The 27,454-nt window shown below is 41.5% G+C and overlaps 1 protein-coding gene across 2 annotated transcripts in view; it reads left to right on the top strand.

The window, feature by feature from the left end:
• ibtk (inhibitor of Bruton agammaglobulinemia tyrosine kinase) overlaps nucleotides 1–15,961 on the top strand; it is a 26,338-nt gene extending 10,377 nt beyond the window's left edge. Inside the window, exons 9-28 of one of the 2 annotated variants that reach the window (XM_025005269.1) lie at nucleotides 173–350; nucleotides 536–689; nucleotides 1,773–2,148; nucleotides 2,414–2,670; nucleotides 2,756–2,842; nucleotides 2,929–3,011; nucleotides 3,514–3,551; nucleotides 3,660–3,756; nucleotides 3,869–3,970; nucleotides 5,521–5,638; nucleotides 6,000–6,060; nucleotides 6,517–6,644; nucleotides 7,864–7,976; nucleotides 8,582–8,727; nucleotides 8,987–9,105; nucleotides 10,457–10,555; nucleotides 10,743–10,898; nucleotides 11,275–11,484; nucleotides 13,601–13,733; nucleotides 14,857–15,961. In XM_025005269.1, coding sequence (XP_024861037.1) covers nucleotides 173–350; nucleotides 536–689; nucleotides 1,773–2,148; nucleotides 2,414–2,670; nucleotides 2,756–2,842; nucleotides 2,929–3,011; nucleotides 3,514–3,551; nucleotides 3,660–3,756; nucleotides 3,869–3,970; nucleotides 5,521–5,638; nucleotides 6,000–6,060; nucleotides 6,517–6,644; nucleotides 7,864–7,976; nucleotides 8,582–8,727; nucleotides 8,987–9,105; nucleotides 10,457–10,555; nucleotides 10,743–10,898; nucleotides 11,275–11,484; nucleotides 13,601–13,733; nucleotides 14,857–14,982 — 2,781 coding nt within the window. In that variant the 3' untranslated portion in view covers nucleotides 14,983–15,961. The remainder of the gene's footprint in view (nucleotides 1–172; nucleotides 351–535; nucleotides 690–1,772; nucleotides 2,149–2,413; nucleotides 2,671–2,755; nucleotides 2,843–2,928; nucleotides 3,012–3,513; nucleotides 3,552–3,659; nucleotides 3,757–3,868; nucleotides 3,971–5,520; nucleotides 5,639–5,999; nucleotides 6,061–6,516; nucleotides 6,645–7,863; nucleotides 7,977–8,581; nucleotides 8,728–8,986; nucleotides 9,106–10,456; nucleotides 10,556–10,742; nucleotides 10,899–11,274; nucleotides 11,485–13,600; nucleotides 13,734–14,856) is intronic. The other variant, XM_017413231.3, reaches the window with a different exon arrangement.
• Nucleotides 15,962–27,454: the final 11,493 nt, after the last annotated feature.

Genomic DNA, 27,454 nt, shown 5'->3' with positions numbered 1-27,454 from the left:
CCCCCCCCCCTACATGGCCAGAAACTTGGGGCAAACGCTGCCCTGCATCCATCCGATGTTCATGCAGCTGACGGCAGTGCTTTCTATAAACGGTCTTTTCCTGTACGGCGTTCTACAGACGGCGGGGACTGGTAAGGCTCATCTAACTGTCCGTCCGGTTGTCCTCTGCCAGGTGTTTTGCTGGCGCTCCTCCGGCAGCTCGGTGAGACAGTGCAGGTGGGCGTACCCTCGGCAGGTCTTCATGTCAGACATCGCCCTCAGCAAGAACGACATGATGTTTGTGACTCCCGACGGGGAAGGCTTCAGTGGCGTCTGGGCCGGGGAATACAAGAAGTACGGAGAGAAAAAAGGTGAGGAATGCGATGTGGTGACGACCTGTCCTAGTCATTCCACACTCGTGTTTTCAAATGTGTTTGATTTATCGGGTGTATTGATACCTCCTCATCTGCTAGAATTTACATTTCTAAAAGAAAGTTTTTGAGGGAAGGTGTTTTAAAATTGGTTAAATTTTCCAAACGGCTTGTTGTTTTCCAAGAGGTGAGTGTGGAGGTGTCTGGTCATCCTGACGTCGGCGCGCTGTATGAACGGATCCGCCTGGAGAGGCTCCCTTTTGTTCACCGAGCCGTCAGCATCACGATGGACTCCAAAGGACGCAACTTCGGCGTGCTTCAGGCCGACCCCAAAACCAGGTAGGAGGTCTGTCTTAAAGCATGAAACACACGGGAGTCGGTGAGCTTCAGTATAGCTCTCCTTGGGCACATTTACATTTTCTACAAATGTCCTGCTGTGCCTCCTGCTATGAGTGAAACGGGTTTGAAGAGAAGCTGATTTAACAGCATGTTCAGGTTTTGGTGATCGCTTCTTTTTGTTTTGTTTTTTTGATAAAATTTATTTGATAGAAGAAAAAAAAAACTTACTTTTCTGTATTACCAGCACTTGTCACTTTATCTGAAATAATTTAAAAATACCGTGTTAGGTGGGGAAAAATGCAAACTGTTTTCTAATCGGCATACAAACCCATTTTTTAGAAAAGTTTTTTTACAGTTGAAGAACATATTTTTAGTTTTGTACAAACACATTTATAATGGAGTTGTTAAAAATAAAGACAAATGCTTTTCTTTTCTTTGTCAATTTTCTTTATATATATTTTTTTTACTCCATAATTGATACTTCAAGTAAGTTTGATTAAAAATGGAAATGCTTTTTCTTTTTCTTAAAAACAATAATTTTTTTAAGTGGATACTTTTTTTTTGTATCTAACTGTAATTTACATTGTTCTCTGACAGTACTGTATTTGCACAAAGTAAAATAAATGACAGATTTGAGTATTTATGGCACTTCTTTATGGATAAAAGGGTTTCTGTAGACAATTTGTTCGTTAGTTGTTTTTAGGGGAACATGTTGTGGAGGTGGAGAGACACCAAGTTGCTCAGAGATGGCTGAGTAGTTTTATTTTGAAGTTGCACTCTGAAAATAACACCTGGATTCTTTTTTCAGCTGCTCCTTTAATGATTGAATCTTTTAATTTAGAAGAAATTTTTAATAACATAGGGTTCTTGTGGTCAGGTCAAAATGTCATACCACCATAAAAACGTGTCTAAATTACTTTGTAAAGTCCTAATTATCAAATATTACTCATTTTATTTATAGCTTTTATGGCACTAAATCATCTTGAGATGTCCTCCCTATCTGGAATATTTTCTGTTTTATGAAGAGTCGACTTGCTGGAGTCCTGCGTCTCTTATAACTCTTGTTTTCTCTCCGTTTTCCAGTTTGTATGAGGTTCCCAGCGTCTCTCCGTCCTCCTTCTCCCAGCACTTCCGGAACCTGCTGGAAGAGGCGGACGAAGCGGACAACATCCACGACGTGACGCTCCAGGCTGGCGATCGCAACTTCCCCGCCCACAAGTACATCCTGTCCATGCGGTCCGAGTTCTTCCGGAAGCAGTTCATGTCGGAGCGTTGCGGGCTCAACGAGGAGGACGTGAGGAGGAGCGAAGATGCCGTCGGATGCGATTTACTCGTGTTTGAAAAGATCCCGGCCGACGTTCTGGAGAACGCCCTGCACTTCATCTACACGGATTCCTGCGAGCTGCTGGTGCACGGGGTCCGGCCGAGGGTCTCGGGCGCTTCGACGGGACAAAACCAGGTAAGGAGGAAGAGGGGAAAACTTTTGTTTTAGTTGATTCTGTCAGAAAACCTTTGTTCTTAATTTGAGGCTACTTCAGGTTTTTAAATCCTGTAGAAACACTTGAAATGGACTCACAGCAGCTAAAGTTTGATCAAGTATTTATTTATTTTTTTGGTTTAAGTTTGCATTGACCTGTGAAGCCTCGATAGCTTTAACTCAGACAGTTTTTAAAAATGTTTCTTTATGAATGACTGCTTCCTCTGTCTCTGCTCGTCTTGGCCAGGATTCCGAACAAGAGAGGCTTATCAGCAGCCTGCAGGACTTGGGTCTGAGTGGTCGCTCAGCTCTGGAGGTCTACTGCTCCCTGTCTCCCTCAACCAAAGGCGACAGCGACAAGGCGAAGAACAAAAGCTCCAAGCCCGGCAGAAAAGGGAAGGGAGGCAAAGGTGACAAGGGAAGAGCCAATGAAGGAGGGGCGAACCCCGTGAAGACCTTACAGTCTGTGGCAAAGAAGCTTGGCCTGGGCAGCCTGTCAGCGCGGTGAGAGGCTATGTGTGCCATAAACCCAGACGCAAATCCTTTGAAGATGATCTGTTGTAACTGTTGTTTTTTTTTACTCTTTAAGATTGGACGGTGTGAAGTATGAAAATGGGAAAATTAATGTGATACAGAAGAAAACTGGCAACAAACCCAAGTTTTTCCAGAAAAAATGGTATGCATCTGACTTCATAAATAGGTTTGTACCTTTCTAAATGAAGTCCTAGAGAAGAATCTGCTTATTTTTTTCTGTGTGCACAGCTCCTATCTCTGTGACGTGACTCTGAAATCTGAAGATGGGAAAGAGTTTCCCTGCCATAAAAGTGTCCTCTGTGCAAGACTAGGTAAGATGGAGCTTACAGAACATGGCTCTCCATCATTCTTATCACAAACTAACTGCATAACTAACACTGCCTCCAGGGAACTTTTATCTGCTGCTTGGTTTCATTTCGAGGCTTTTTGTTCCTCCGTATTTGCAGAGGTGTGGACTCCTGTCACATGACTTGGACTTCAGTTAGACTCTAGTCACAGCTTTGATGACTTTCGACTCGAAATCAACTTGAAATCGCAGCAAAATTAGAACTTGACTCGTGACTTCACTTAAACTTGAACTTTCTGATTTCAAAATACTTCATGTCTTACATCAAACGAAGACCAAAGAGAAATAAGAACATTCACAATTTTTTATTTTTTAAGTTTTAAAATGTTTAGTCTGAGGCATATCTTGACTTTAGACTCGACTCGACTATTTTTTTTTTTACTTTAGGTCAGTAGTTGGTTGTTCTTTTAAAGCTAGAGAAAATTAGCAGCAAAATGTTTACACTAATGTGTATTTTTCCTCTACAGAATACTTCAACAGCATGCTTGGGAACCCCTGGATTGAGGTAGAGCCAACATATTCTGATACATTTGGTGTTTCCTAGTCACCAGTGTCTCTGCTCACCTTCACACTCGTTCACCGCCTGATCATCCCGTTGTCTCCCACCCTTCAGGCGACATCTTGTTCCGCTTTAGAGATGCCTACAAGCTCCGAGATTTTGCAGGTCATTCTCGAGTACATTTACACTGATGAGTCTCCCACCATTAAAGGTAAAACCTCGAGGGTTTTATGTGTTCTCATCCCGAGCGAACTTGTTTTAATGATTGTATGTCGGGTATGCAGTTTAGGTAAACTGTCCACCTTGTTCTCCCTTTACGGCAGAGTCTCTAAATGTGGAGTTTGTCTGCAACGTGCTGGTTGTGGCCGACCAGCTGCTCATCACGCGACTGAAGGAGATGTGTGAGGTCGTCATCACTGAGAACTGTACGTTCCTTGCCACACTTCGTGTACTTCGTGTGGGCTCTGTGCTGTCCTCACGTCATATAAAAACAACAGATCTGTTATTTACCTATTCAATTTTCTACATGTATGTCTAGGAATAATAATTCAGGTGAATGTTGTTATGTTTACCCCTCCCCAAAAAAACCTAAGTAACCCAGAAGTGATCCTAATTTTTTACTTTTTTAGGCTGTATATATTTAAAAAAAAAAATCTGGTCTTTCAAGGGAGGTAAATTTAACTTCTGAGAAACAACTTGTGAAAAGTAAAAAAAAAAAGATAGAAAAATTAAGCAGTTTGTGGAAAATACAGCCCGTAATTCAAAGCTTGTAAAGCCTCTTCAAGCTGCAACATCCACACTAACTCTCTCCTGTCCATATCAGTGTCTCACATCATCGTGGGGGAAATTTGCCCCCTCCCTTATTTATTTATTTTATTTCCCCTGGATAACTTTAGTTCATTGAAGTTGGTAGACATTTGTTTAACCACACTGCAGCGTTTCAGCATGCACTTGAACTGACCTTTTCTGGATGGCTGGGTGTGTATATGTATGTGTATTTATTTATTTATTTAGTGGCTGTTTGATATCATTTTCAATACCCGGTTTTGGCCAGATAGCCTCACATTTAACTCCATAATAACTTTAATATACCCAGGTGTTCATGCTTCAACTAAATGACTGCAGATCATCATCTATCCACCACCGTGCCTGATAGTTAATATGCAGCGTTTAGTCCGATAGGGAATTTTTTTCTTTTTGTGCCAAACATTTTGCTGTGCAATACAAACAAACTTCTTCACTGTGGTCTTGATTTTTCAAAGCACATTGTTCCATAAATCATCCAATCCCTTCGATTCAAGCCATACTGGTTCAGTCTTTTTCTAACTGGACTGTCGCAGACTTCAACAACCTAACCCACCAAGTGAGGTCTGTAGAGTCTGACATGTAGCATTTGGATTTCTTTTTTTTTTTTTCTTTACAGCTCTGAACATTTCAACTCGGAGCCAACTTCTTGGGACGTCCACTCCTCTGAAAATGACCAAATGTCTTTTTAATGTTTTAATGATAAATTATTCTCACTGTAGACGAATTAGAATGACTAGATGACTTGTAACATTTCCAGGACTGTGAGCAGCAACAGTTGCTTGTGATTGCTGATGTTTTTCCTACCCCAGAGCAGCAACCTGACCAAACACTTCCTGTTATAGAGGCGATCACACTGGATGATGATCAGCTGATTTATACTTGAGCAGCTCCTGGCGGCTCTTTACCCTCTTCATTTTTATGAAAGCTTTACGTTTTTCACACCCAGCTTTTTGCTGTTCGGCTCAGTTGTGTCGAACATTTCAAGCTAAGGTTTATCCGAGTTTGTATTTGACTAATTTTAAGACTGGGTAGGGACCAGATAACTATATTATTGAAACTATATGAAACTATATGCCATGGCATCATACGTTTGATATGTTTTAGTTGAAGCCATGAGAACAAAAAGCAGACACAGCTGTGAAATGATTCGACTCGTTTTTCTTCACAGTGACTCTAAAAAACGTTGCGGAGCTGCTGGAGTTTGCCACCTTGTACAACGCAGAGCAGCTGAAAGTGTCCTGCCTTCAGTTCATCGTCCTCAACATGGCCGCCTTGCTGGAGTCGAAGTGAGAATCGCACTGAATAAATCAGCAAAGCAAAGTCTTTTTAAAAGGCAACACAAATCCAGTTAAAACTATTTCATTGCAGTAAGATGGTGGTTATTAACACTTTCTGAGTCTTTAGATGTTTGTATCTTCTTTTGGCTGTCCCCCTTTTCAGGAAACGCCACAGCAAGTCATCCTCCTCCATCTATCTCTGTCTTCTGCGTCCTCTGTCCTCACTCCATGTCCTCTCTAACTGCGTCCACACATCTCCTGTTTTTCTTTTGGCCTTCCTTTACCATATTGAGTAAACAGATCCCGATCTGTGTTTTGTTACCGTTTTAAAGATGTTTTTATTTCTGCTCCTTTACTGTGTTGTCCTCAGAGCTCTGGACATTGTTAGCGACAAAGTCCTCGTGGAGCTTTCCGCAGCCTACAGGAGGACGGTGAGCCACTTTTTTTCACTACTAGAAACATCCCAGTGCTGCATAGTTTTCATGACTTGGATGTTTGCTCGTTTGCTCATCAGGCTTGTTATGATGCATAAATGTGGATGATTGTTCAGATTGAGTTCTTGGAAGTGAGGAACCTGGAACTGGGGCTCTTTATTCTGTCCTGTGAGTCATTTGTCTGCGGTTTTTGCTGCTTGGCCACGCACATTGTCCTACATATGCAAAATTACAAGGAAAGACATCAAGCAGCAACTCATTTCATTTTTTTTCCCCTTTTGTTTTGTATTGTTTTCAGCTTTCGTTTGTTTAAATTTTAATTTGAATCAGAGTTGAAGCTCATATTTTAATTAAAAATGAATAAATTAAACTCATAATTCAGTACTCTCCACCGTACAACTCTTCACAGATTGAGCGTGCTTCATCTGGTTCACTGTTGTGATTTGATTTCAGATCCCAGCGATGCAGAAACGTGTTATCACCCCGTACCCCGGTGCACCAGACCTCAGTCCGTACGACGAGGAGGATTTGGACTCAGCGTTCAGCCCCAAACCGGAGGCAGAAATTGATCAGTCTTGCAGGTACACGAACATGGACATCAGATACCAATGACATCTTGTGTTTAAGAAGTTTATTTTGGCATTGTGAACCCTGCTTTAGTACAGTAATGAAACACGAAGAGTTTCAGCTTGCATAAAGCTATAGTATACAGTACAACTGTAAACGATAATGTTACAATAAGTTGGCTGCTGTAAAACATTAGAGGGAAAAAAGCTCACAGTATTGAGCTTTAACAACATGCTAACATCATGTGGTTTAAAAAACCCCAAAAGCAAACAAACAAAAAAAAGAACTCCGTACTTTGTTTTATATGAACTTTCCAGAAAGCAAAACTAAAAAACACGCACATATAATTTATAATTTGCTCCCTCAAATTTCATTATTTTGATAATACAACTAATTTGAGGAGTTATATTTTTTCTTTTCACCTTAAAATAACAACCTGGTGGACTCGAGGTCTGCCTGATTATTTGGCTTTGAATAAACAAGAGTCTTAACTTTCTGCTCTGAAGTGAAGAAAAGTCCTTAAATTATTTCACATCTGAGAATCTATTCACTTATATCAGGTCTTCAGCAGTTGTAATCCGAAGCTCTCTGAAATACAATAAGAGTAAAAATGAAACTCCGTTCCACCGCCGACACCGGTGATCATTCAGGGTTTGGATGATCATCTAACCCACAAACTGGACTGATTGAGAACCACAGATGTCCTGAACAAGAAGATAGGCTCCGATAGTCGTCCCCACCTGCTGAGGAGACTGAGGTCTTTTTGGGGATGGGGGGTGCAGGACACTGTTAAGGACCTTCTGTGACACTGTGTCCTCTATGCAGTAGTCTGTGGGACAGTGGGAGTTCAGAGAGACGGAAAAAGACTGAACAAACTGGTCCATCCTGGACTGCAATCTGAACCCCATCTAGAAGGTGGGTGAGTGGAGGAGAAGCCCTCTCATGCCCTGCATAAGTGGTGGCTTTAAGCAGCTCCTTTAGTAACAAGCTGCTGCAATTAATGTTATCGCTGGTCTTTCATCACATCAACAATGAGGCTTTGCAACCAAACTGCGCAAACAATCTTCACATCTCATTTCTGTACGGTACACAAGGACATTAAATATACTTTACATTCCTTTTCCTTGGCTGTTTATTCAGTTGCTGCTGTAGCCTGCTGGAGCTCAATAAAGTGCTATATTATCTTTTCAAATATTAACCTGCTCACAATTGTTAAATCTTTTTCTCCCTCAGAGAAATATTGCTGAAGAAGGCGAAGATGAAGGCTAAGAAGAAACCGAGGAGGCGCTCCGACAGCTCAGGAGGCTACACTCTCTCTGATATTATTCAGAGCCCCCCTGCTGCAGGTAAGGTTTCACACACATGGTTTATTCAAAGAAACTGACTTTTTTATATTCAAAGCTGTTTAGTTTGCTTCTGTTAAAGCCAGCTCACACTGTGGCTTAAATCCTGAAGAACTTGTATAATATGGAAGCTTCCCCTGTCCCACTGTACAATGTAAGGGTTATCAGGTGCTGGACTGTACGGGTTTAAGCCACAGCAGTTTTGGGTACGTCACAAAGATTCAACAGAGATATCAGTCCAGCATAAATAAAATTAGGGGCTCACGTTGATGCTCTTATTAGACGTGGACTCTGTACAGGAGGCAGCTGGGAAGAAGACATCAGCCGCAGCAGCAGTCACATTGCACAATTTTTACAGAAAGGTTTTGACACGGCTTTGAAATTTGTAGGTCTTTATTTCATCAGTGTGCTAAATCTTCTGTCTGTGAGTCTGTCACGCTGAACAACCACAACCAAGATTTTCTTACAATTCTTTCACAAAAGGTTTTGTCGACGATGTTCATAAGTCACAGCGTGAGCAAGATTTCAGCTTCTACGGTGTTTAAAAGCAGCGGGGTGTTGTTTGTCGAGTTGTAAAAACGTCACTAACGTGAACTCTTCTTGCCCAGTGGGGTCTCCAGTCCTTGTCAAGTCGTGCAAAGCCAACTCCACCGAGTCCCTGCAGGAGATCCTCACGTCCGACTCAGAAGGCAGCTACATGGGAGTCAGCAGTCCCAGAGACATCCAGTCCCCGGTGTTTCATTACAGAGCGGAGGTTGTTTTCACAGCTCTTTTTATGTAACGTGCTCATGGTTAGACATGTGGGACGATTTCATACAAGCCTTTCTTCTTTTTGACTAAAAACTTTATGTAAAGTTCCTCATTTCCAGCAACAATGAATTTTGATGCTTTTGGGACATTTGTTCATTTTGTGTTTACACACAGATACCTAAATGCTTTTAATAGTATACAGCTACAGATTACTGAAGGGATAGTTGCAGGAGTTTCAATAAGATTTTTTTTTTCTTCTGCAGGATGACAGGCCTTTCAGTCAGATACTTAAGACCCCACCCAGCACCCCGACCTCCCTGAAGAACAGCTTCCCCACTCCCCCCAACTCTGCTCCACAAACCATCCCTAAAGTGCTTCCCTGGTAAGGAGGACACCATACAACCCCTGGCAAAAATGATTGAATCACAACTCTTGTAGGATGTTCTTTCAATTCTCAAGTCTGATATAATAAAAAAAAAACTTAGACATTTGCAAAACTATCATTTTTCAAAATTCCAAACTCCAGGTGTTAAGAAACAATAAAAAAAAGAAATGTAATTGTTGTAAGCAGTCATAGTTGCTTTTTTTAGATCAAGTAGAGGAAAATAATATGGAATCTCTGTAATTTGTAGTCTAGAACAAACAGCTGCATCAGCATAAATCTACAGACAGACAGCTGACTGGGAACAACTAAGAACAAACAAAATGGAAAGTTGTAAAAGAGAAGCATCCTGGTGGACAGAGGAAGACGTCAAAGCATCAAGATAGAAAACTGTGAAAATGTCTTGAAAACAAATAAGAAACACTGTCTTGTAAAAAATCTCCTAAAAGAAATGGGATTTGCATAATAAAAAGGTCAAATGAAAGCCATCATTAACACCCAAACTGAATTTTAAACAGGCACATTTCCACAGTCATTGTTGGTTTGGGCCTGCATGTCAGGTAAAGACATAGGGGAGATGGCAGTCATTACATCTTCAGTAGATGCCAGAGTCTACACTCAGATTTTGGACACTTTTCTTCCATCAGTTGAAAGGATGTTTGATGATAAAGCATCTTGCCATGGGGCAAAGGATGTGAAAACGTTCCTTCAAGAAAGACATATTGTTACTGACATGGCCTAGAAACAGTCCAAATCTAAATCCAGCTGAAAATCTCAGCTGGAATTGAAAGAAAATGGTTGATGACAGGACTCCAACCTGCAAAGCTGATCTGAGAACAGCAATAAGACACACTTGGGAACAGAGGGATGAAGAGTACCGGTTTTCATTAGTTAGGTCCATGTCCAGAGAATTCAAGCTGTTAGAAAAGCAAAAAAAGAACATTAGGTGCAGAGTTTTTAATCATGATTCCATATTTTCTTCCTCTTCTTGATCTAAAACAACAACTTACTGCAAAAAATATATTTCTGTATTGTTTCTTAATGCCAGAAGGTTGGAATAAAAAATAGTTTTGTGGCAGGTCTGTGGTTTATTTTGTATTATAAACATTTTAAACGACATCCTCCAAAATTATGATGATTTTCAAATTTGGGAAACTTTAACCTGCATGTTTAGTTGTAGAACAACAAAGATGGAAAAATGTACTTTTTCAGCTGTTCAACTTGGTATCGCTTACTTTAAACTTACATGCTGTGTCTGTATCTTGTGGCTGTGGTTTTTTGACAAGAGCAAATGATTTCTTCCCAATAATGAAACCACAAAAAAATATTGTGTGTTTTTGATAATCTGCAGCCCAGCTCCTGCACCTCCAGTGTTGGATCTGAGGACCATCATGGACATGGAGGCCAGCTCGTTGCAAGCTCCTGCTGCAGCTCCTAAAAGCCCTGGAATGTGAGCAACTGGACTGCTCTCTGTTTTTATACTAAACCTATTTGAGTAACAGTAGACTTGCAGAGTTAAACACTTTATTTTTTCAGTAGAAAGAAGGTTATTTTATTATTATTTTTGTTCACTTGATAAAGGAGTTTGAATGAAGATCAATAACTTCAGCTGTGCATATTTCCCTGTGTGCGTGCAGCGTCAGCAGCAACATCAAACACTCCCCTGTTTCCACTAAGCTGTCCCAGAAACAGAGGAAGATGTTGGCCATGGCCAGCAGGGAGGCCTGTGGGGAGTCTCCGGCATGCAGACCGGCCCACTCAGTGACGCCGTCCAAGAGCAGCGAGAAGGCCTGGTGAGTGAGTTCATGGATTGTTGACCCCGCCTTCCAGCCATCAGGACTTTGTCTTCTGACGTGGTGGGCCAGAATATGATTTATGACCACATTTAGTTAGTCTCTGTCTTCTCCGTGAGCATTTTTACACTGCTACACTGCCTAACTTTGCTCTGGTAAAGCAGAATAAGGTGTGTGTGTGTGTGGCAAAAGAAATTTACCCCACCTATTTACCTAAATTGTATTTTTACCAGTGAGAATTTTACCTCACACCTTAACAAGAGAGTTCCTCCGCTTTACAGCAGTCCAACCAGAATCAAAGCCATTGTGTATTTTATTGTGAAGTGAAGCACTTATTTTCTTTTATTTTTTCCCGCTCTTTGTCCGGCTTCTGCAGGGCGACAGCTGTCCAGTCCCCGTCGTCCTCCTGTTCCTTTCGGGCTCTGCTGGAGGAGGAAGAGAACCGTTTAGTGAGAGTGGAGCAAGCAGGGACGCAGAGGGGCCAAGGCGCCCTGGGGTCCCCCGTCAGCCAGAGAGTGCCCTGTCCTGCTGCCAGGAGGGTCACGTTCAAAGATGCTGAGAGCAGCGAGGCAGAGCGACCCGCTGGGTGAGCAGAGCACTTCCATGTGGCGGGTACACCGTGTGGTGGATCTCATGTCATTTTACAATCATAAAAATCATAAAAATGAAGGCCCGCTATGCTTTATTTACAGCTCATGCTTCAAATGACTGGAGTCAGTGTTTTCATCTATTGAACTTTTCACGAGTCAGAAATCAAACTGATTTTGAAATGACCAGATTCCCACTACTGAGTAGATTATATTACTGAAAGAAAGACAAAAAAGTTGGGTCCCCTTTTGTTTTTATACCTCTAATTTCCACTTGAGGGCACTGTTGAGTTTAATCACAAAATCACAGTCTTCATAGGTAACCTCAGGAGCTGCTTTGACTTTTTGAAGTCCATACGCATCACTTGTAATTTGTGTCATTACAGAATATTGTCTTGTCGAGTTAAAACCATAAGTAATTGTGTGGATGTGCACATGTGTAGTGTATTAAACACTGAGGAACAACAGGGTTGTGTGTCTGAATGGACGATGTCTCTGCTCGGACAACGTGGAGCGAGGCGCGACGCTCCGATCTGAGCGAGGCGTTCAGCTCTGAGTGACCCAGTACAGCTGGGTTGACCTGACCGCAGATACCGAGTCACCCTGACCTCCTCCAGCATCTGCTGACAGCTGGAAAAACAGAGCATACCCATACTGTGTGCGGCACTAGTAGTGTGCTTTGCTGTTTGTATGCAGCTTATTTCTGATGATCTGTTTCTGCAAGGCTAAAAGCTAAAAAAAAAAAAAAAAGAAAAGAAAAAAACCCCACCCCCACAGCGTGCTCCTGTATCTGATGATTTTCACTTATTTCAGGTCTAAACGAAGAGCAAAAGCATCTCCAGTATCATATTTTCACCGCTGTATTTCTAAGCTCCAAGCTGCAATGTAATAACCAGACTGCTGGATATTAAACAGCTGTGGGAGTCAGTCAAGTGGAGCTGGTGATGTTAATCTGAGACGATAAGGGCAGTCCTCATGTCACAACGCATCACACAGAGCAGAGAATACGTTTCAGGTTTTGCCTTGGTATTTGGATGAGCAGAAACAGATGAGTTGGAGGCTCAGGAAGCAGACGAAGAAGCCTGGTATGTTCTCCTTCAGCCTCCTGGGACACGTTTCCAGATCCTGAGTCAGATTTAATAGAGATGTCTTTCTAATCTTTGATTTTTAAATTAAATGTCAGACGTTTTTTTATTCCTCGTGTCTTCTGGAAAACCTTCCAGAAATACAATTTTAGCCATATAACTACATTTCCCTGGCTGCATACAGTATTCAGATGATTCTAACTTTAGTATAGTGGGTAAATAAAAATACTTTTATCAAACTATGATTTGATGTTTTTTATTTCTTAAACATTTACTTAAAGCACACAGATCAGGGCATGTTGCTCACAATCTTAACACAACTCCATTTGAGTAAAGGTGTCCTGATTGAAATTTCCAGTATTGTTTTGACATTTTTTTTAAAATAAAACGGAGTATTTGTTGATCTGATCTTCAATACAAACTACACAGAAGTAGATTATAGTTATTAAAGTCAATATTTTAACACCTGAGTAGCTCTGCAATTCAGGAAGGCAATCTTTGTCATCATGTTTTTTGTTTTGTATTAATTTTTATCAGCATTCTTCTTTTCCACATCTTTCGGCATTTTTTTTTACGACCAGATTGCGATTCTAAACCATGTTTGTTTCTGAGTGGTCAAAGTCTGTCCCGCACGTTTAAGCAGGCTTAGAGAGAGCACTTGATGGCTTTGGTCACATGAAGTTCAGCTCAGAGTCTGAAACTATATTTAAATGAACTGTTTTCTTTATGACAGCAGTTATACAGTCTGTCTACCAGTTAAACTACCACTGTTTAGTGATTTGTTGTATTCGTCTCAAATAAAAATTAAAGTTTCTGATTCTCAGGATGGGTGAAAACTGTTTTAAATTTAGTTCTGTTCTTATACACGACGTTAGCTGCAATCAGGAGGACACAGGGACGTTTGGGTGGATGAAGCTCGCCAGTAACGGTCGACTCAACCGTTGTCTGCTCGTTCAGCCTCTTGTTGCTTTCACCACAGCAGTGTGGGTCACTGATACAGCTGTGTGTGTGTGTGTGTCCCCCTCCCCAGGCCCTGGGTGCTGGCAGCAGTGGGCAGCCCTCCCCTCCCCTCCCTGGTGACCTTTGCTTCCATCGTGGAGGAGGAGAAGCAGCAGGAAGCCGCCCTGATGCGCAGCCGAGAGAAGCCTCTGGCGCTCATCCAGGTAGACGCTCCCGTTCTCACTCAGAGCGCTCAACTTTCGTCACAACCTGCTGGTGGTTTTTGTTTTTTTTTCCTGTCTGGCTAATGTTTATCTAGTAAACATCACGTTCACAGGAAGGAGGTCCTTCTGCTCTGCTGGCAGCGCTGTTGCCCTGCTGCCGCCATTACTGTCACCAAACACCCTCACCCTCTGTGGCGTTTTAGGAACTTTTTGAGTTGGGTGGTATCCATTTTAAATATTAAGCCATTCTCCAGGTGTACAGCAGTACACGGTGTTACCATGTGCCCAGAGAGGCTTCTGATTTAGAAGAATTTAAATGTGTCTATACTTTAGACCAGTGGTTCCCAAACTTTTCAGCTTTCGAACCATAAATTAACAGTGACAAAGGTGTGTGACCCCATCTGTTGGCTGTTTAAATATCCAAAAATGCTGATGACTATTAAATAAGGACATAATGACACTACAAACAGTCCTAACATCTGTTATGCTATTTGTTAAAAATCAATTCATGATTTGTATTTCAATTCTCTGTCACAATTATGGTGCAAATATATAATAAAAACTAGGTTTTTAATTGTAGGTTGATATCTGGAGATTGTCTAAGGACCCCTATTTGGTGTTGGGTGACCCACATTGGGGTCCTGACCCCAACTTTGGGAATCATTGCTTTAGACCTTACTTTCTTCCATTAAGAATGCAGCAAGCAAATGGTTTTATCACAACTAAATGATTTAACCAACATATAGATAAACGGTGGATCAGACTTTAAAATGTCCGCTCAGCTCTGTTTTGTTGTGCACCATCAGTCGTACAAGTGTCATAAAAGCAGCAACATGTTTTGATAGATTTGGCTGATGTAGTTTTTAAAAAATGGTCCATCTGCCAACCTGGACTAGGGATAGCAGCAGATGAGTTTAGCCAAACACAACTACACTTTTACCTTATTTACAGCAGTTTCAGGGATGGAGTTGAACGCTGTATAATTGTCCAACCCGAGCAGCAATTATATTAAACTCTACTGGCAGTATTTCTTTTAACCTCCAAGAGAAATGTTTACTGAATGCTTATCCAGCTTCTGTGACTTTTATTTATTGGCTTGTTTGTCGTTTTTGTGTTTTTGCAGATCGAAGAGCGAGCCATTCAGGACCTTCTGCTCCACTATCAGGCGCGGGACAACCCAGACGAGCTGATAGTGGTGGAGACGACACCCAGAGGTCCAATGGCAGCTCCGACCTGGCACAAACACTGACTGATCACGCGACAACGCAACAGCTCCATGCCATTCAAATCCAGCTGTCGCGCTTAAACAGAGGAGTAGATCGTTTACTGGGGTTCTGCTGAAGCATCAGACTCACTCAGATCATTTAAAAAAAAATGGGTCAGAAGTTAATCTGTGCTCCTCTCCTCTCTGAAGTGTTGCTTTCATCTTATTTTATTGCTGCTCAGTGGTTTGCTCACATGTGAAAGAATTATTGCTTTTTTTAATTTTAGAGCGTGGTCCTGAATGAAGCTTTGGGCCTGCAGATTCCTCCTGCATCTTTTCAACAAAACGAGAATACAGCCAGGATTAAAATAACCAGCAAACAGGCTTCCTTAATAAATCTGGTTTGTTGCCAAAGAACTGAACACAAATGGGAGATGCTTAAGTTGCAGAAGTTCAAACTAAATCTGAAAATCTTACGTAGGTCTAATTCTTGAAAGCTCTGAGATGAAGAGTGCCAATCTCACGTGAGACCAGGAGCTTTACCTGACAAGGTAGTTTTTTTTTTGTTTGTCTACAATAATTGACTGATTGCCTCAGCAGATATGGAGTAAAATGATAATATTGCAAGAATTACAAAAGAAGTCCTTACTATATATAGTTAAAGTAAAAACTCATCACTTTCTGATGAAAATTACAACAGATTTTGGTGCAAAGTGTGGATTGTGATGCTGGTGATAACTAACACAGCTTAGACAGTGTTTTATTTTATTTATTCTTTTATTAGGTGAAGATATAGATGCATTCATGTGCAACAGATGCATCTTTTTTTTTTCCAGTTTTCTTTTATCAGTTACTCATGCCCTTTTCCTGAAGCCAGTGTAAGCTTGGTACCTTTGAATTTGGACCACCGTTGAACCTCTTTGGGAAACATTTTTGTGTTTGTTTGTTTTGGGTTTGTGTCTAAGACCTAAGGATGTGAGGAGAAACTGGCATGCAATAATAAAACCTCTCCTTTGTGCATTGAGTCTGCCTCCTTGGTGTGATTTGTAACCGACTGGAGTAGTTTAAATTCAAGAAAAGTTCACTGGAATCAATAACTTGCTTTTTTAAAATCTCACAATAAAGACCGTCTTTTACAGCTTGTTCCTTTTCATATCAAATAATATTTGTCCCTGCACATCTTCTGCTCTGAATGAGCGAGGGACCATTAAGCCCTAACCTGTGATTAACTTTAACGACCCCGATCTCAACAGAGAGTGTGCTGATTGAGCGCCTTTATTGGCCGTAATTAAAGGCAGAGCATCGCATCGGAAGTCGGAGAGAGACGGCTTGTGGGGGAAATAGTAATCACAGATTAGGATCTATTAGCCGGTGCAGAGATGACACAGTAATCACAGGACACTCTTCCCTTTGACATGGCGCTAATGCAACGTGGTGGCCGATGTGGAATTTCACAGAACGAGCGCTCATTCTGCCTGTGCCCTGAATGCGAATGTAGGCCGAGAGGTTGAGCGCTGCCCAGCTTTTTAGAAAACCTGCAGGAGTTTCAGGCTTTGCATTTGTGCTTTAGGTAGACATAAAGTAGTGGACTCCAGAGTGTCCTATTAGATGAAGACCTGGTGTTGAAAATGTCACGATTTTGTCATATTCTGTTTATTTAAGTTTTATACTCCAGTGGTTCAGCCTTCTAAGAGATATTTAACGAACTTCATTTGTCACATAAAAAAGGACACCTACATACAGGTAAAACAAGGTTTACATATGCGGTATAAAGAGAGAGGACTGTTTTCATGTCAGTGAGACAAAAACAGACTAAAATTCCCCAAAATGTTCTGTTTGCTGTAGAGGGAGTGCTTTTAAGAGGGTTTTTTTCCCCAAATCACAAATTTACCTTCATTTTCTTAGTATTTGGTATCATTACCTTTGTACTGTATGACTTGGGTAAAACATTTTGGGTTTCTTTCTACAAGCTTCAAGTAGTAGTTCATAGTTTGCTAGATATTTGTCCCATTCCTCCTGACTGGTGGAACTGAGTCAGGTTTGCTCACACACACCTTTTCAACTCTGCTCACAGATTTTCAGGCTTTGTGATGGCCACTCCAAAACGCTGACTTGTTGTCCTTAAGCTACTTTGTGTTTAATTTGGGGGTATGCTGAGGGTCATTGTCCATTTGGGAGACCCCTTTGTGCCAAAACTTTAACTTCCTGGCTGATGTCTTAAGATGTTGCTTTAATATTTCTACACAATGTTCTTTCCTTTCAAAGCCATTTAGTTTGTGAAGTACACCAGTCCCTCCTGCAGCAAAACAACCCCACAACAGGATGCTGCCACCCCTGTACTTCACAGTTTGGTGCAAGTTTTTACCTTTTTCCTTAAAATGTAATAATGGGCATTATGGCCAAACAATTCAATTTCAGTTTCATCAGACCAGAGGACATGAATCCAGAAAATAAGGTCTCTGTCCCCGTGTGCATTTACAAACTGTAATCTGTCTTCTTTATGTTGCTTTTAGAGAAATGTCTTCTTCCTCAGTGAGTGGCCTTTCAGCTCATATATGTAAACATCTGGTTTCAACTGTATGATGAAGTGTTGAATTGCGTCTGCACAAAGAATCAACTGTATTAATAGGTGATTACTGGTAGGCTGTTGCAGAGACACAACTTCTTCCCATTTAACTGCTGAGGAACAAAAATACCAGAGGTAACACCTTTTGACAGGCATGAAGTCGTTTTATTCGTTTTTTAAATTGCGCCAGCAAGGTTCCTTCCAAGGTTTAAGCATATAACTAAAAACTTCGTTTAAAGTGGTCAGATCAATGAAAGGATGTATTTTTTTCTGTGTCAGGTCAACAGAAATAAACAAATAATGAATGAATCAAAATCAAAATATGCACATGTCCTAGCTTGACACCTCTCTCCCTTCTGGTCAGTTTGTGGGATGATGTTGCTGTACGTCACGATCGAGTTCAGGATGAGGATGACCCTGAGTTGTGTCCCCCCCTGTGTATCAACTGCAGCCTTTTTGCTCTCAGTGAGAGAGGAATGGCTGCATCAGGCAGAAGGCCTCCTGTTTGAAGATGACCTTCCACCCTTCAGGCTCGCTACTGGAAGATGTAGAAAGTCAGGAGATGCTTTGCAGTCGATAAAACAGATTAAAGGGCTGATAAGGACCCCCGTCACAACCACCAGCACTTCTTCACCCCTCAGGGTCTGCTTAGGATTCAAGGTGAGGATCAAAGCTTCAGGCCTCTGAAATAGAGTACATAGCTCAAAGAGGAAACCTTCTCCTGGCCTGTAATTCCAAGAAGCAGAGCCTGTGGGTATAAAGGCTTGGGATTGCTCAGAGACTTCCCTCAGGAGCTCAAATACCTGAACTGGGGGAGGGGCTCTGCCTTTTGTGTGCAATGCTGCAGGGAAGTCTGACTAGGAGGGGAATAGATGAAGCACCAACAGCCTGTCCTGCTGTAAACCCATGATCTATCCTTTTGATGTGTCCCTCTCGTTGCTTTGTTTCTTTTAGAATAGCTTATGTTCTACTAGCTAAATGATGGTAAATTCGTCCCTCTGCGCCATTTCTTATCCAGCAGCTGCCATTTTGTACCCAGTTTTGATAACAGTCAGGCATGAAATGGTTCTGCAGCCATGCATTTACCACATGCATGTTTTATTTTTCGGCATGCAACCAATCTTACTTGTACTCTGGCACGTATCATTACAGGCACCATCTCCAGTCCACTCTGCGCTTTATTTCAAAGCCGACATTAATTTGACGAGACTTGCAAAATAATGATGTCAGTTTAAACAAATAAATCAAAACGGGCTGTTTTATGTCTCTCCAAACAGCATTTGGAAGCATTTTGTTTGTATTAAAATTATTTATTATAGACACATATCAGCTGAGCTGCTAGTATTTGATCCCCCTAGTTGGGGAATCTCCAGAGTAGGTTTCATCAAAGGAAAAACCCTGAGACATCAGTGCGGCATTATTCAGTGTTTGGAGAAGGCCCTCTCTTCCTCTCAGGAGCAGATGCGGGGTAAGTCCTGGCCATCCCGCCTTTCTGCCAGGCACATGGAAAACTCATAGGACTGTCCTCCAGATGGGGCAGATAACTTCAGGATTAATTTGTTTATGGAGAAAAAGTGATGTTCCAAGGGTCCGGTGGAACAACTCCTACATTTCCACTCTGCTCTACACGGTACCAGGTTAAAGCTCGGTGGTTAAGGTCATACCATCATTTATCCAGACATCACTCATCAAGCTGTTTGTCTTCATCACCCATTGGAGTCTAATAACCGTAAACAACTCTTAAGTCAATCTCCATCTATGCTCGGTATATGGAATGGAAATATGACACTACGGGAGCTGGAATTTTGTCTTCTGAAATCTTGCGCACACCGGAGTTCTAGGCTTTAAAATGTTTGCAGCATGGCTTGCATGTATACTTCATATAATTGTTGAAATCTTAAACAACAAAAAGCAATGACAGTATGTTCCATTTATTAATTTTTTTGCAATAATGAAACAACAAAAAACTAAAGGTCAAATATTCCTAGAAGAAATGCAGAATCATCTGCCGCCTTCATGCTAGAGTTGTAAATGGAGGCTGTTTTAATGTTAAGAAATGACAGAGATATCGCTGTTTTGGTCAAATTTGAGAAATGAAGTGATGCACAATGTGATCTTACAATCACATGGATATTTAGCTAGTAACACAACAAATTTTAGCTCAAAATCTAAAAAACTCTGAAAGCTAATTATTTGTAGATATACATTCACTAACTCTTTGTTGTTGTTTTTTCTACACTCGCTATGTGTGGACATTTGATTGAACTTTTTGGCTTCATAGTCCAGTATAAAACTCATATTGACAGAAATAAAATAATGCATAATGACTGTGAAAACATGACTGTTTCTTCAGTCAAATTTGCATGATATCGGGAATTTACTAAATGTAGAATAAAAAGTAAATACATTTGTATTTCTTTCTTGTAACAATTCTTTTTGACAATAAACCTTATACATTGAAAAGCCTGTTTATTTTTCTTTAAATGGTGCCACATTTGTTAGAAAAATGCATCTGTGGGTTGAGCAGTTGAGTGTGTGGCTTTGTGTGCATGAAAAACTTGTCAAATCTTCTTTGTCGATGACAGCTTACTCTGCTGTTGCCTCTTGTTTTGAGCTTCTGAAACCACAGACACCTGATAGGGTCTGTGCCTCAGGGCAACTTCAAGCTGGTGTTCCGCAAAACCAAGTTGCAGCATTATTTAGCGTAAGCCCTAGTACCATCTCCAAATTGAAGGCCAAGGTCCACATAATGGGGGGTGTCAGAAACAGGCAGTAAAGAAGGGTGTTCCAAGAAGACGACACCACTAGAAGACCGTTTTTTCACCCTTTCAGTGCTTAGGAATCATAGGCAGCCTTCTACAGATTTGTAGACAAGGGTTACAGGATGTCATGGCCGACGATTCTCTACGTCTACCCAGACAATCTAGAACATACTGCACACAGCCGATCTCTGGTCTCATAGAGCTGCCAGGAGGCCTGGCGTGACTGCCTTTCACCATCAAGCCTCTCTGTGTGGGCGACATGTGCACTAGAACCTGTACATGTGGAGGAACTCTACCACGATTGCACTGATAGGGTAACAGCTTTTGGTGGAGGCAATGTCATAATGCGGGGAGGCATTTCCTTCACTGGAAAACCAAGGCTTGTAATCATTGGAGGAAATCTAAACCCAGAGAGATGTCGAGATGAAATCCTGCATTCAGTGGCGATCCCAAATCTCCACAGTCTGGGACCGAATTCTGTCCTCCAAGATGTCAACGCTCGCCCTCACAGAGCGGGGTTTATCAGAGACTACCCCCAGAGTTTGGCAGCAGAGAGGATGGAATGACCTGCCTGCCTGCAGACCTGACCTCAACCCCATTGAACACCTGTTTGTTCCAGAGTGACCAACACAACCACACTGGCTGATTTATGCCGAATGTTGGTTGAAGAACGGGATCCCATCCCGCCGCAGTGTGACCAAGCTGCTGAGCAGCATGAGGAGGAAAGCCAGGCTATTGTGGCTGCCTATGGTTCCTCCACATGCTACTGAAGCCCCTGTTCATTAAATGACTAAACTTTTAAATGTCCCATGTCTTGTTTCTTTAGACTTCAATCATACAATCCAAGACACAACACACATATAGATAAAAAGCTGTAATAACAGGGTTTTTTTTTCTACGGCTTTCATTAAAATTTAGTGTTTATAGTTTTTCCAAAACCTGAGTTCGTATTTCCATCCTATTTAGTGAACATGGCACTCTGTTTGGCCTGGATTATTTGATCTGTCTACAGTCATAACTTTGCAGGCTTCAGAGCACGTTTTACTCAATGAGTGTGGCCCAAACGTGCAGCTGCAGCCGCTGATCAAATGACTTAACGTTCAGCTTCGTTTTGTTGTCAGTTTGAGAGCCTCAGAGCCACACAGCTGGGTTTCTGGCAAAGATCAGGACCTGTCACTTTTATGAAGCTTCAGTTGGAAAGCATGTGCCAGAGCAGAGGTGATGAGTGTTGTCAGTGTGTGAAGCAAGTTTTTTGAGTATTTTCATCATTCTTCCCCCTGCTTTTCTGATATCTATTAAAATACACTTTTATACATCAAGTTATTTAAATTATATGGTGCATTTTATTTTTCCTTTCAGCTCTAAATCCAAAGCCTGAGTTTCATATGTAGGTCACCAAAATCAATAATCTTTTCACCAGAATTTGTGTCTTGATTTTTTTTTCTCTTATTTTACTCTGCTATTACTTATAAAGTTTTTTAGACTTGTCTTATGACATTCAAGGACAAAAGTGTATTTACAGCCCTGATATAACCATTTTAAGATTATGTTCTCAACAACAAAGTATGCTTTGCCAGCTGGCTTATCTTAGCTTAGGTTAGCATAGAGATTGGAAAAAGACTAGAGGAGCTAGTTTGGCTCAGTCTCGCAATGACAAAATAAAGTTGGCCTTTTTGTTGACATTTAACAACAATTTACCACCTCCCCTGTAAAGTTCACTTGAAAGTTTGTATTCAAATGGTGCCAAATTGATTGGCTAGCTACTTATCTAATCATCTAACTTTGTCTCATTTTAACAGACAACAGACAATTTATGGCAACAGAAAATGGTGAAACAAAAGTACACTGGACGCCTTCCTGGTGAGGTGTTCCGGGCATTTCCCACCGGGAGGAGGCCCAGAGGAAGACCCAGGACACGATGGAGGGACTATGTTTCTCAGCTGGCCTGGGAACACCTTGGGATTCCCCCGGAGGAGCTGGCCCAAGTGGCTGGGGAGAGGGAAGTCTGGGCCTCTCTGCTTAGGCTGCTACCCCTGCAACCTGACACCGGATAAGTGAAAGAAAATGGATGGATGGATGGATGAAGTACTTTTTAAAGTGTCACACTTTCATTTGATGTTTGATTTTATAGGACGCATAAGAAACTCTGAAGACTGCCCGATCAACTTCATAAAACTGCAAACAATGCCTGAATTTACCAATGGATCCTGCAGCTATTGTGGATTTCACAAAGCCCTCACGAAAGGAGATGTGCGCCTCAAACTGCGCCATAGAATTTGATGTGAATGTAGAATTTTACACACCGAGTTTTGAAAATAGCTGTAAGGAAATTATAATACTTTTGAACAAAGCTTCAATTATGTTTGGTATGCAAAGTTAAACTAACTTGGTTGCAGTTTGGATTTTTAATCTTCAGCCACAAGAGAGCCTTAAATTTCCTCATTGCACTTTTAGCATTAAAAACCCATTCCTCCTCACAGCGATCCCGTAATAAGAAAAAAAAAACATTTTTTTAATTTGTTATGTTTAAATGACAGCTAAGACTTGTTATTGTACAGTAAGTGGACCACTGGCACGCGGTTACAGTGACAGAAATGAGAAAAACATTTAAAAGCCCTAAAGTTTCAGGTGTGGCCATTTGATTTTTTTTTTGTGTGGTTTCAAGCTTCCAGGTGGATGAGTTGCTGTCATAACACTTAAGTAATTCAAGAGACAAGCACATGCAGTTCTAAGATTTCAGTGTGTCTGTAGCATCTATTAGCTGCCTAAGTGCTTTAGCAGCAGCGTTTAACTGCTTTCCAGTCTGAAAGCTGTGGGATCACAAAGCCCCCTTAATGAAAAAGATTAGGTGAGCTGGGTCTCACTATCTTCTTGTAAAATGGGAGCCATTCTGTAACTTTCAGCCTAAATCTGGAAAAAAATGTTCAGAACCATGCATGCCACACGTGCCATCCTTATGGTAACAAAGAAGCTGAAATACCAAGGTGCTCTCTGCTCTACAGAGTCCAAACAAATCCTGCTAGTTTGCCTGAACGGAGGAACAATTCCTGACTTTTTGTCTCTGAAGGTCTTCAGTGATCTGGGTTAATAAAAAATAGATGGAAAGCTAATTTTGATCCATAATCAAAACTTCACCTGCAGAGGGAATATCTCTGTGACAGCTGGGGATAAACAATGTGACTTTCCAGAACGTCCGGTTATTTCTGAGGAGGGTAAAGATGATTGTGAAGAGAGGAATAAAAGTATTGGGAGCTGATGATAATGGGTGTATTTTCCCCTTCTACTTACCTCAAACTGCTTGCCAAAAAAAGTGAGGCCATCATTCAGCTGCAGAGTTTCAGAGGGCAGGTGTTTCCCTTTGAATCTGATGCCCATTTATTTTTCTTCTCTTGGTCCAACCAACAGTATACAGTGAGAAAAACACACTTATGTCTGCAGACAAAACGAAATGCATCTTGGCTGACACTGCATTTAATGCACTTCTTGTTGTCAGAACTTACTTTATTGCACATTTTATTTGAGTTCTGTGCACCTAGCTTAGATTTTGTTCAGTTTTAAATGCTTTTCTGGATTCCCCCCCCCCCCACTTTTTAGAACATCAACATAATAAACACGTCTGTTTTTTTTTTCCTTTTTAGCTGTAGATGTAGTAGAAAAGTATTAAGGCTTTTATTTTCATTTATTTAGGATTACAGTTAATAAAATATAAATGGCACCAAAACATCTGGGAACCACCAGAATCTCAGCATCTCTGCAGACAAAGTATGACGGGCACAGTCAGATTGAAACACATATCTGGACAGTTTAAATAAACTGTAGAAAACACAGTAAAAAAAGCAAAACATAACAGAATGTGAAGTGATAGAAGGAACTGACTAAATTTATGGGACAATTTTCTGTTTTGTTGAGTTCTTTATTCAAATAAGGCAATTTAAAATACCAATTTGGATTATTATTGCTTTTTTCCTCCAAAATGTTATTTTCCCTTCAAAATAAACTGTATTAGCTCCACTTTGACCAGGCAAAGGCTGTTCAGCTGTCAGCACATTGCCCTGTTGCGTCATACAAGCAGTTGTTTTCTAGCTGCGCTTTTAGTACAACTTCACAATGAAACAAAGGCGAACTTTAGGTCTTTTGACCCTGAAATGTTTGGAAACGGTGGCCTTGTTACAGAGGTCCAGACTGGTCTTTTTGTGTCTTTTTGGCATGCTAAAAAATTCATTAAACATCTGACTAAAATCTGAACCAATCTGTTTATTGTAGTGAGATTTTACCGCTGGCTGTTGGAGCCGTTCAGGTCAAACAGGGAGCAGGTGTGGTTTTTAAAAAGAAACATTTTGATTTTTCTACTTGTACATGAAGAAATGACGTTATTATGCACTTTAGTTTTCTGTGTTTTTTTCTTCTTTAAACTGTCAAATGTGATTTTTCACTAATACAGTCAGTTAAGTGCTAAGACGCATTTACTCCGTGGCTGACAATTACTTTTTATCCATCATTATAGGAAAAAACACGCACTGGGGTCAGACTTTTATTCCTACCCACAAGAATTCAGTTATACTTATGATAATTGAGCCTCAGATTTATTATTTATTTAAAAGTTAACATCAATATACTTTGTCCCAAAAAAATAACCCAGCTGAGTAAGGACGTGGCTGTCCCCTGAAGCAGCTGACAGCGGGGGAAGGAGCACTTTGAGGATCTCCTTAATCTAGTCACCAGGTCCATCATTAACGAAGCAGAGTCTGAGGACTTGAGGGAAGGTGAGCTGGTCAAGGTAGTTAAGATGCTCCCCAGCAGGGCTGCAGGAGGAGATCTGATGAGATGCTGAAGGCTCTGGATGCCGTGAGGCTGTCGTGGTTGACACACCTCTTCGGTGTCACGTGGAGAACTGGAACCTGCAGAGTGGCGCTCTGGGGTGATGGTCCCTGATTTCATAAAGAAGGAGCAGAAAGTGAGTTCGAACTAGCATGGGCTTTTCCGTGTGTTTAAAAAGGAGGCTTGGTGTGGCTTTAATTCGGATTGTAGAAGAACGGACCAGAGTTACTGAGAGGGGTCACTGGAGTTTGACTGTTTGGTCCAGATGTGTCTCGTGGATCCGGAGCGGGTTTATAGTAATGTCCTCTGAGGCACATGGTAACAAGTGTGTTATGAGGAGTGGCCATGCTTTGAAATGGTAATTTCCTAAGAGCTGTACGGTACCTGTAAACCAAAGGAAGAACTGTGTCTGCATTCTTGGCCCAAAGTTGTTCCTGGTGTGAGCTGGACTCCATCCGGGCCGCCCCTCGTCTTTTATCTTGTCTGTGATGTTCATGGGCAGGATCTCGAGGTGCAGTCACAACTCTTCTTTCCTTTTACTCCTTTTTAAAAGCTCCTTACTGTCCAGAAAATATATTGTAGTCTCCAAGGGAAAACCGTGTCTGACTGTAAAATACTACATCATGACGAATAGGAAAAGAACCTTCTGCATACATCAGAATCGCACTTACGGAAACTTTTCATCTCACTTTTATTTCCAAACTCATTTGACAGGAAAATATATCTGCGTTAGCAGAAGAAATTGAGGTGATTATGTTTTGAAAATCTTTCTTTTTCAGATGACATTATCTCATTCCTGTCTTTCAGTAATCTGCAAGGCACAAATCACCCATTTTACGATGAATAATGAGCTGCCAAGTCGTATTTACACAAAACATCTCATCAGTAGGACTCGGCGCTCCGTACCTGCTGTTTGTCTCTGACAGTGGCTCTCATTTGGCTTTGTGCTGCACGGTCCAATCCTGAGCAACTATGTCTCCACACCTGGGAAACACATTGACGAGGCTGCTTTGGGTGTATTGTAAATGACTAATAGTTCCACGTACATTTCCAGATGTGGGATTCGGTTTCAGAGACCTGTTTTCAACCTGCCTGACACGTGCCAAAGGAAAACACAGAAACCAAACAAAAATCGCAGGTAACAAAAGGAGGGCAGGCGCTTGAAAAACCATTACAGTATATTTTTTATGTCCCATTTCTCTTTATTTGAAAAACCTTTTGGCATCTGTGTTGTGTTACAGTAAACAATATCATTAATGGTGTGTATCCTGTCCTGCAGGGGGACTGTGCTCTGAGCGGGGCTGAAGATGGTGCTGCACAGTGCAAAGGATAAGCACGGCTTATAGGTCGGGATGAAAGCTGTGATGTCATCCTTCTGAGGCCCTGAACCCCTCTTCTGTTCATCTGACCCCTGACCCTTGAACAGGCTGCCTGAATCCCAAGAAATCCCGAACGGGCTTGCGTGGCAAAGTTTTAAACAAAGACCTGTTTGCGCTCAAAGTATGCCTTGGGGGTGAGTCTCGGCTACGACCACACCAGATTCTAGCTTAGTATCTTTAATAGTTAGAGCCTTTTGTGTTTGCTGTAGTCCATTTGCTATGGAGGACGTAGAGAGGAAGACAAATACATAATCACTCGCCTTTATTGGTAGCAGACAATAAATGTGATTTGTTGTAGTCTATTTCTGCTATGTTATGTGGGGAGAATGCCCTCTAAGTCACAACCATGGTCCTTAACAGTCTTACTGACCTCTATTTGTGCACATTGAGCCAACCTTTGCCTTCCCCGCATGCTTGGAAGACAGTCAGTGCAAATTATGCACAAAACTTTAGGCTACTTAGACTTTTTAAGTCTGAATTTTAAAGTAAATTGTTTGCTGCTACCTGGAGACCCTATACCGTGTCACTACCAGAATCCGCCTACAGGTGGCGACATAGTGACGCGAGATAAACTGCAGAAGCAGAGAGAACCGTCTGCGTCTTGTCCGCATATTGTTAAGCTTTTTCAAATGTATTGTAAAGACTTTAGATTATAAGTGTCCTTATGCATGAAGATGTGTGGTCCTGTAAATGAATTTATCCCCATTACTGTAGCTAATTTAGACTTTACCATAATATTTCCCAAACAGTAAACGTTAGAATGAAAAACATTATAGCCTGACAGGGCCAGAGAGGGTGGTGGGGGGGCTGTGGAGCTGGTTCCTATAGGTATGATTATGTTGAGCAGTGTAAACGGTGAGTAGCAGCCTGACTGAGGGGCGGGCTGAAACCCGGCTGACATCCTCAGACTGCAGACCAGCACTTGCAGAGCGCTGCTGCGCGCCAAAGTGGACTGGTAACGGTTAACTGTTCCACAAGTGGGGGGGGGGGGG

The sequence above is a fragment of the Kryptolebias marmoratus genome, linkage group LG16, assembly GCF_001649575.2.
Source record: "Kryptolebias marmoratus isolate JLee-2015 linkage group LG16, ASM164957v2, whole genome shotgun sequence".
In the NCBI taxonomy this organism is placed as follows: domain Eukaryota; kingdom Metazoa; phylum Chordata; class Actinopteri; order Cyprinodontiformes; family Rivulidae; genus Kryptolebias; species Kryptolebias marmoratus.
This window is presented reverse-complemented; position numbering and strand designations above follow the sequence as displayed.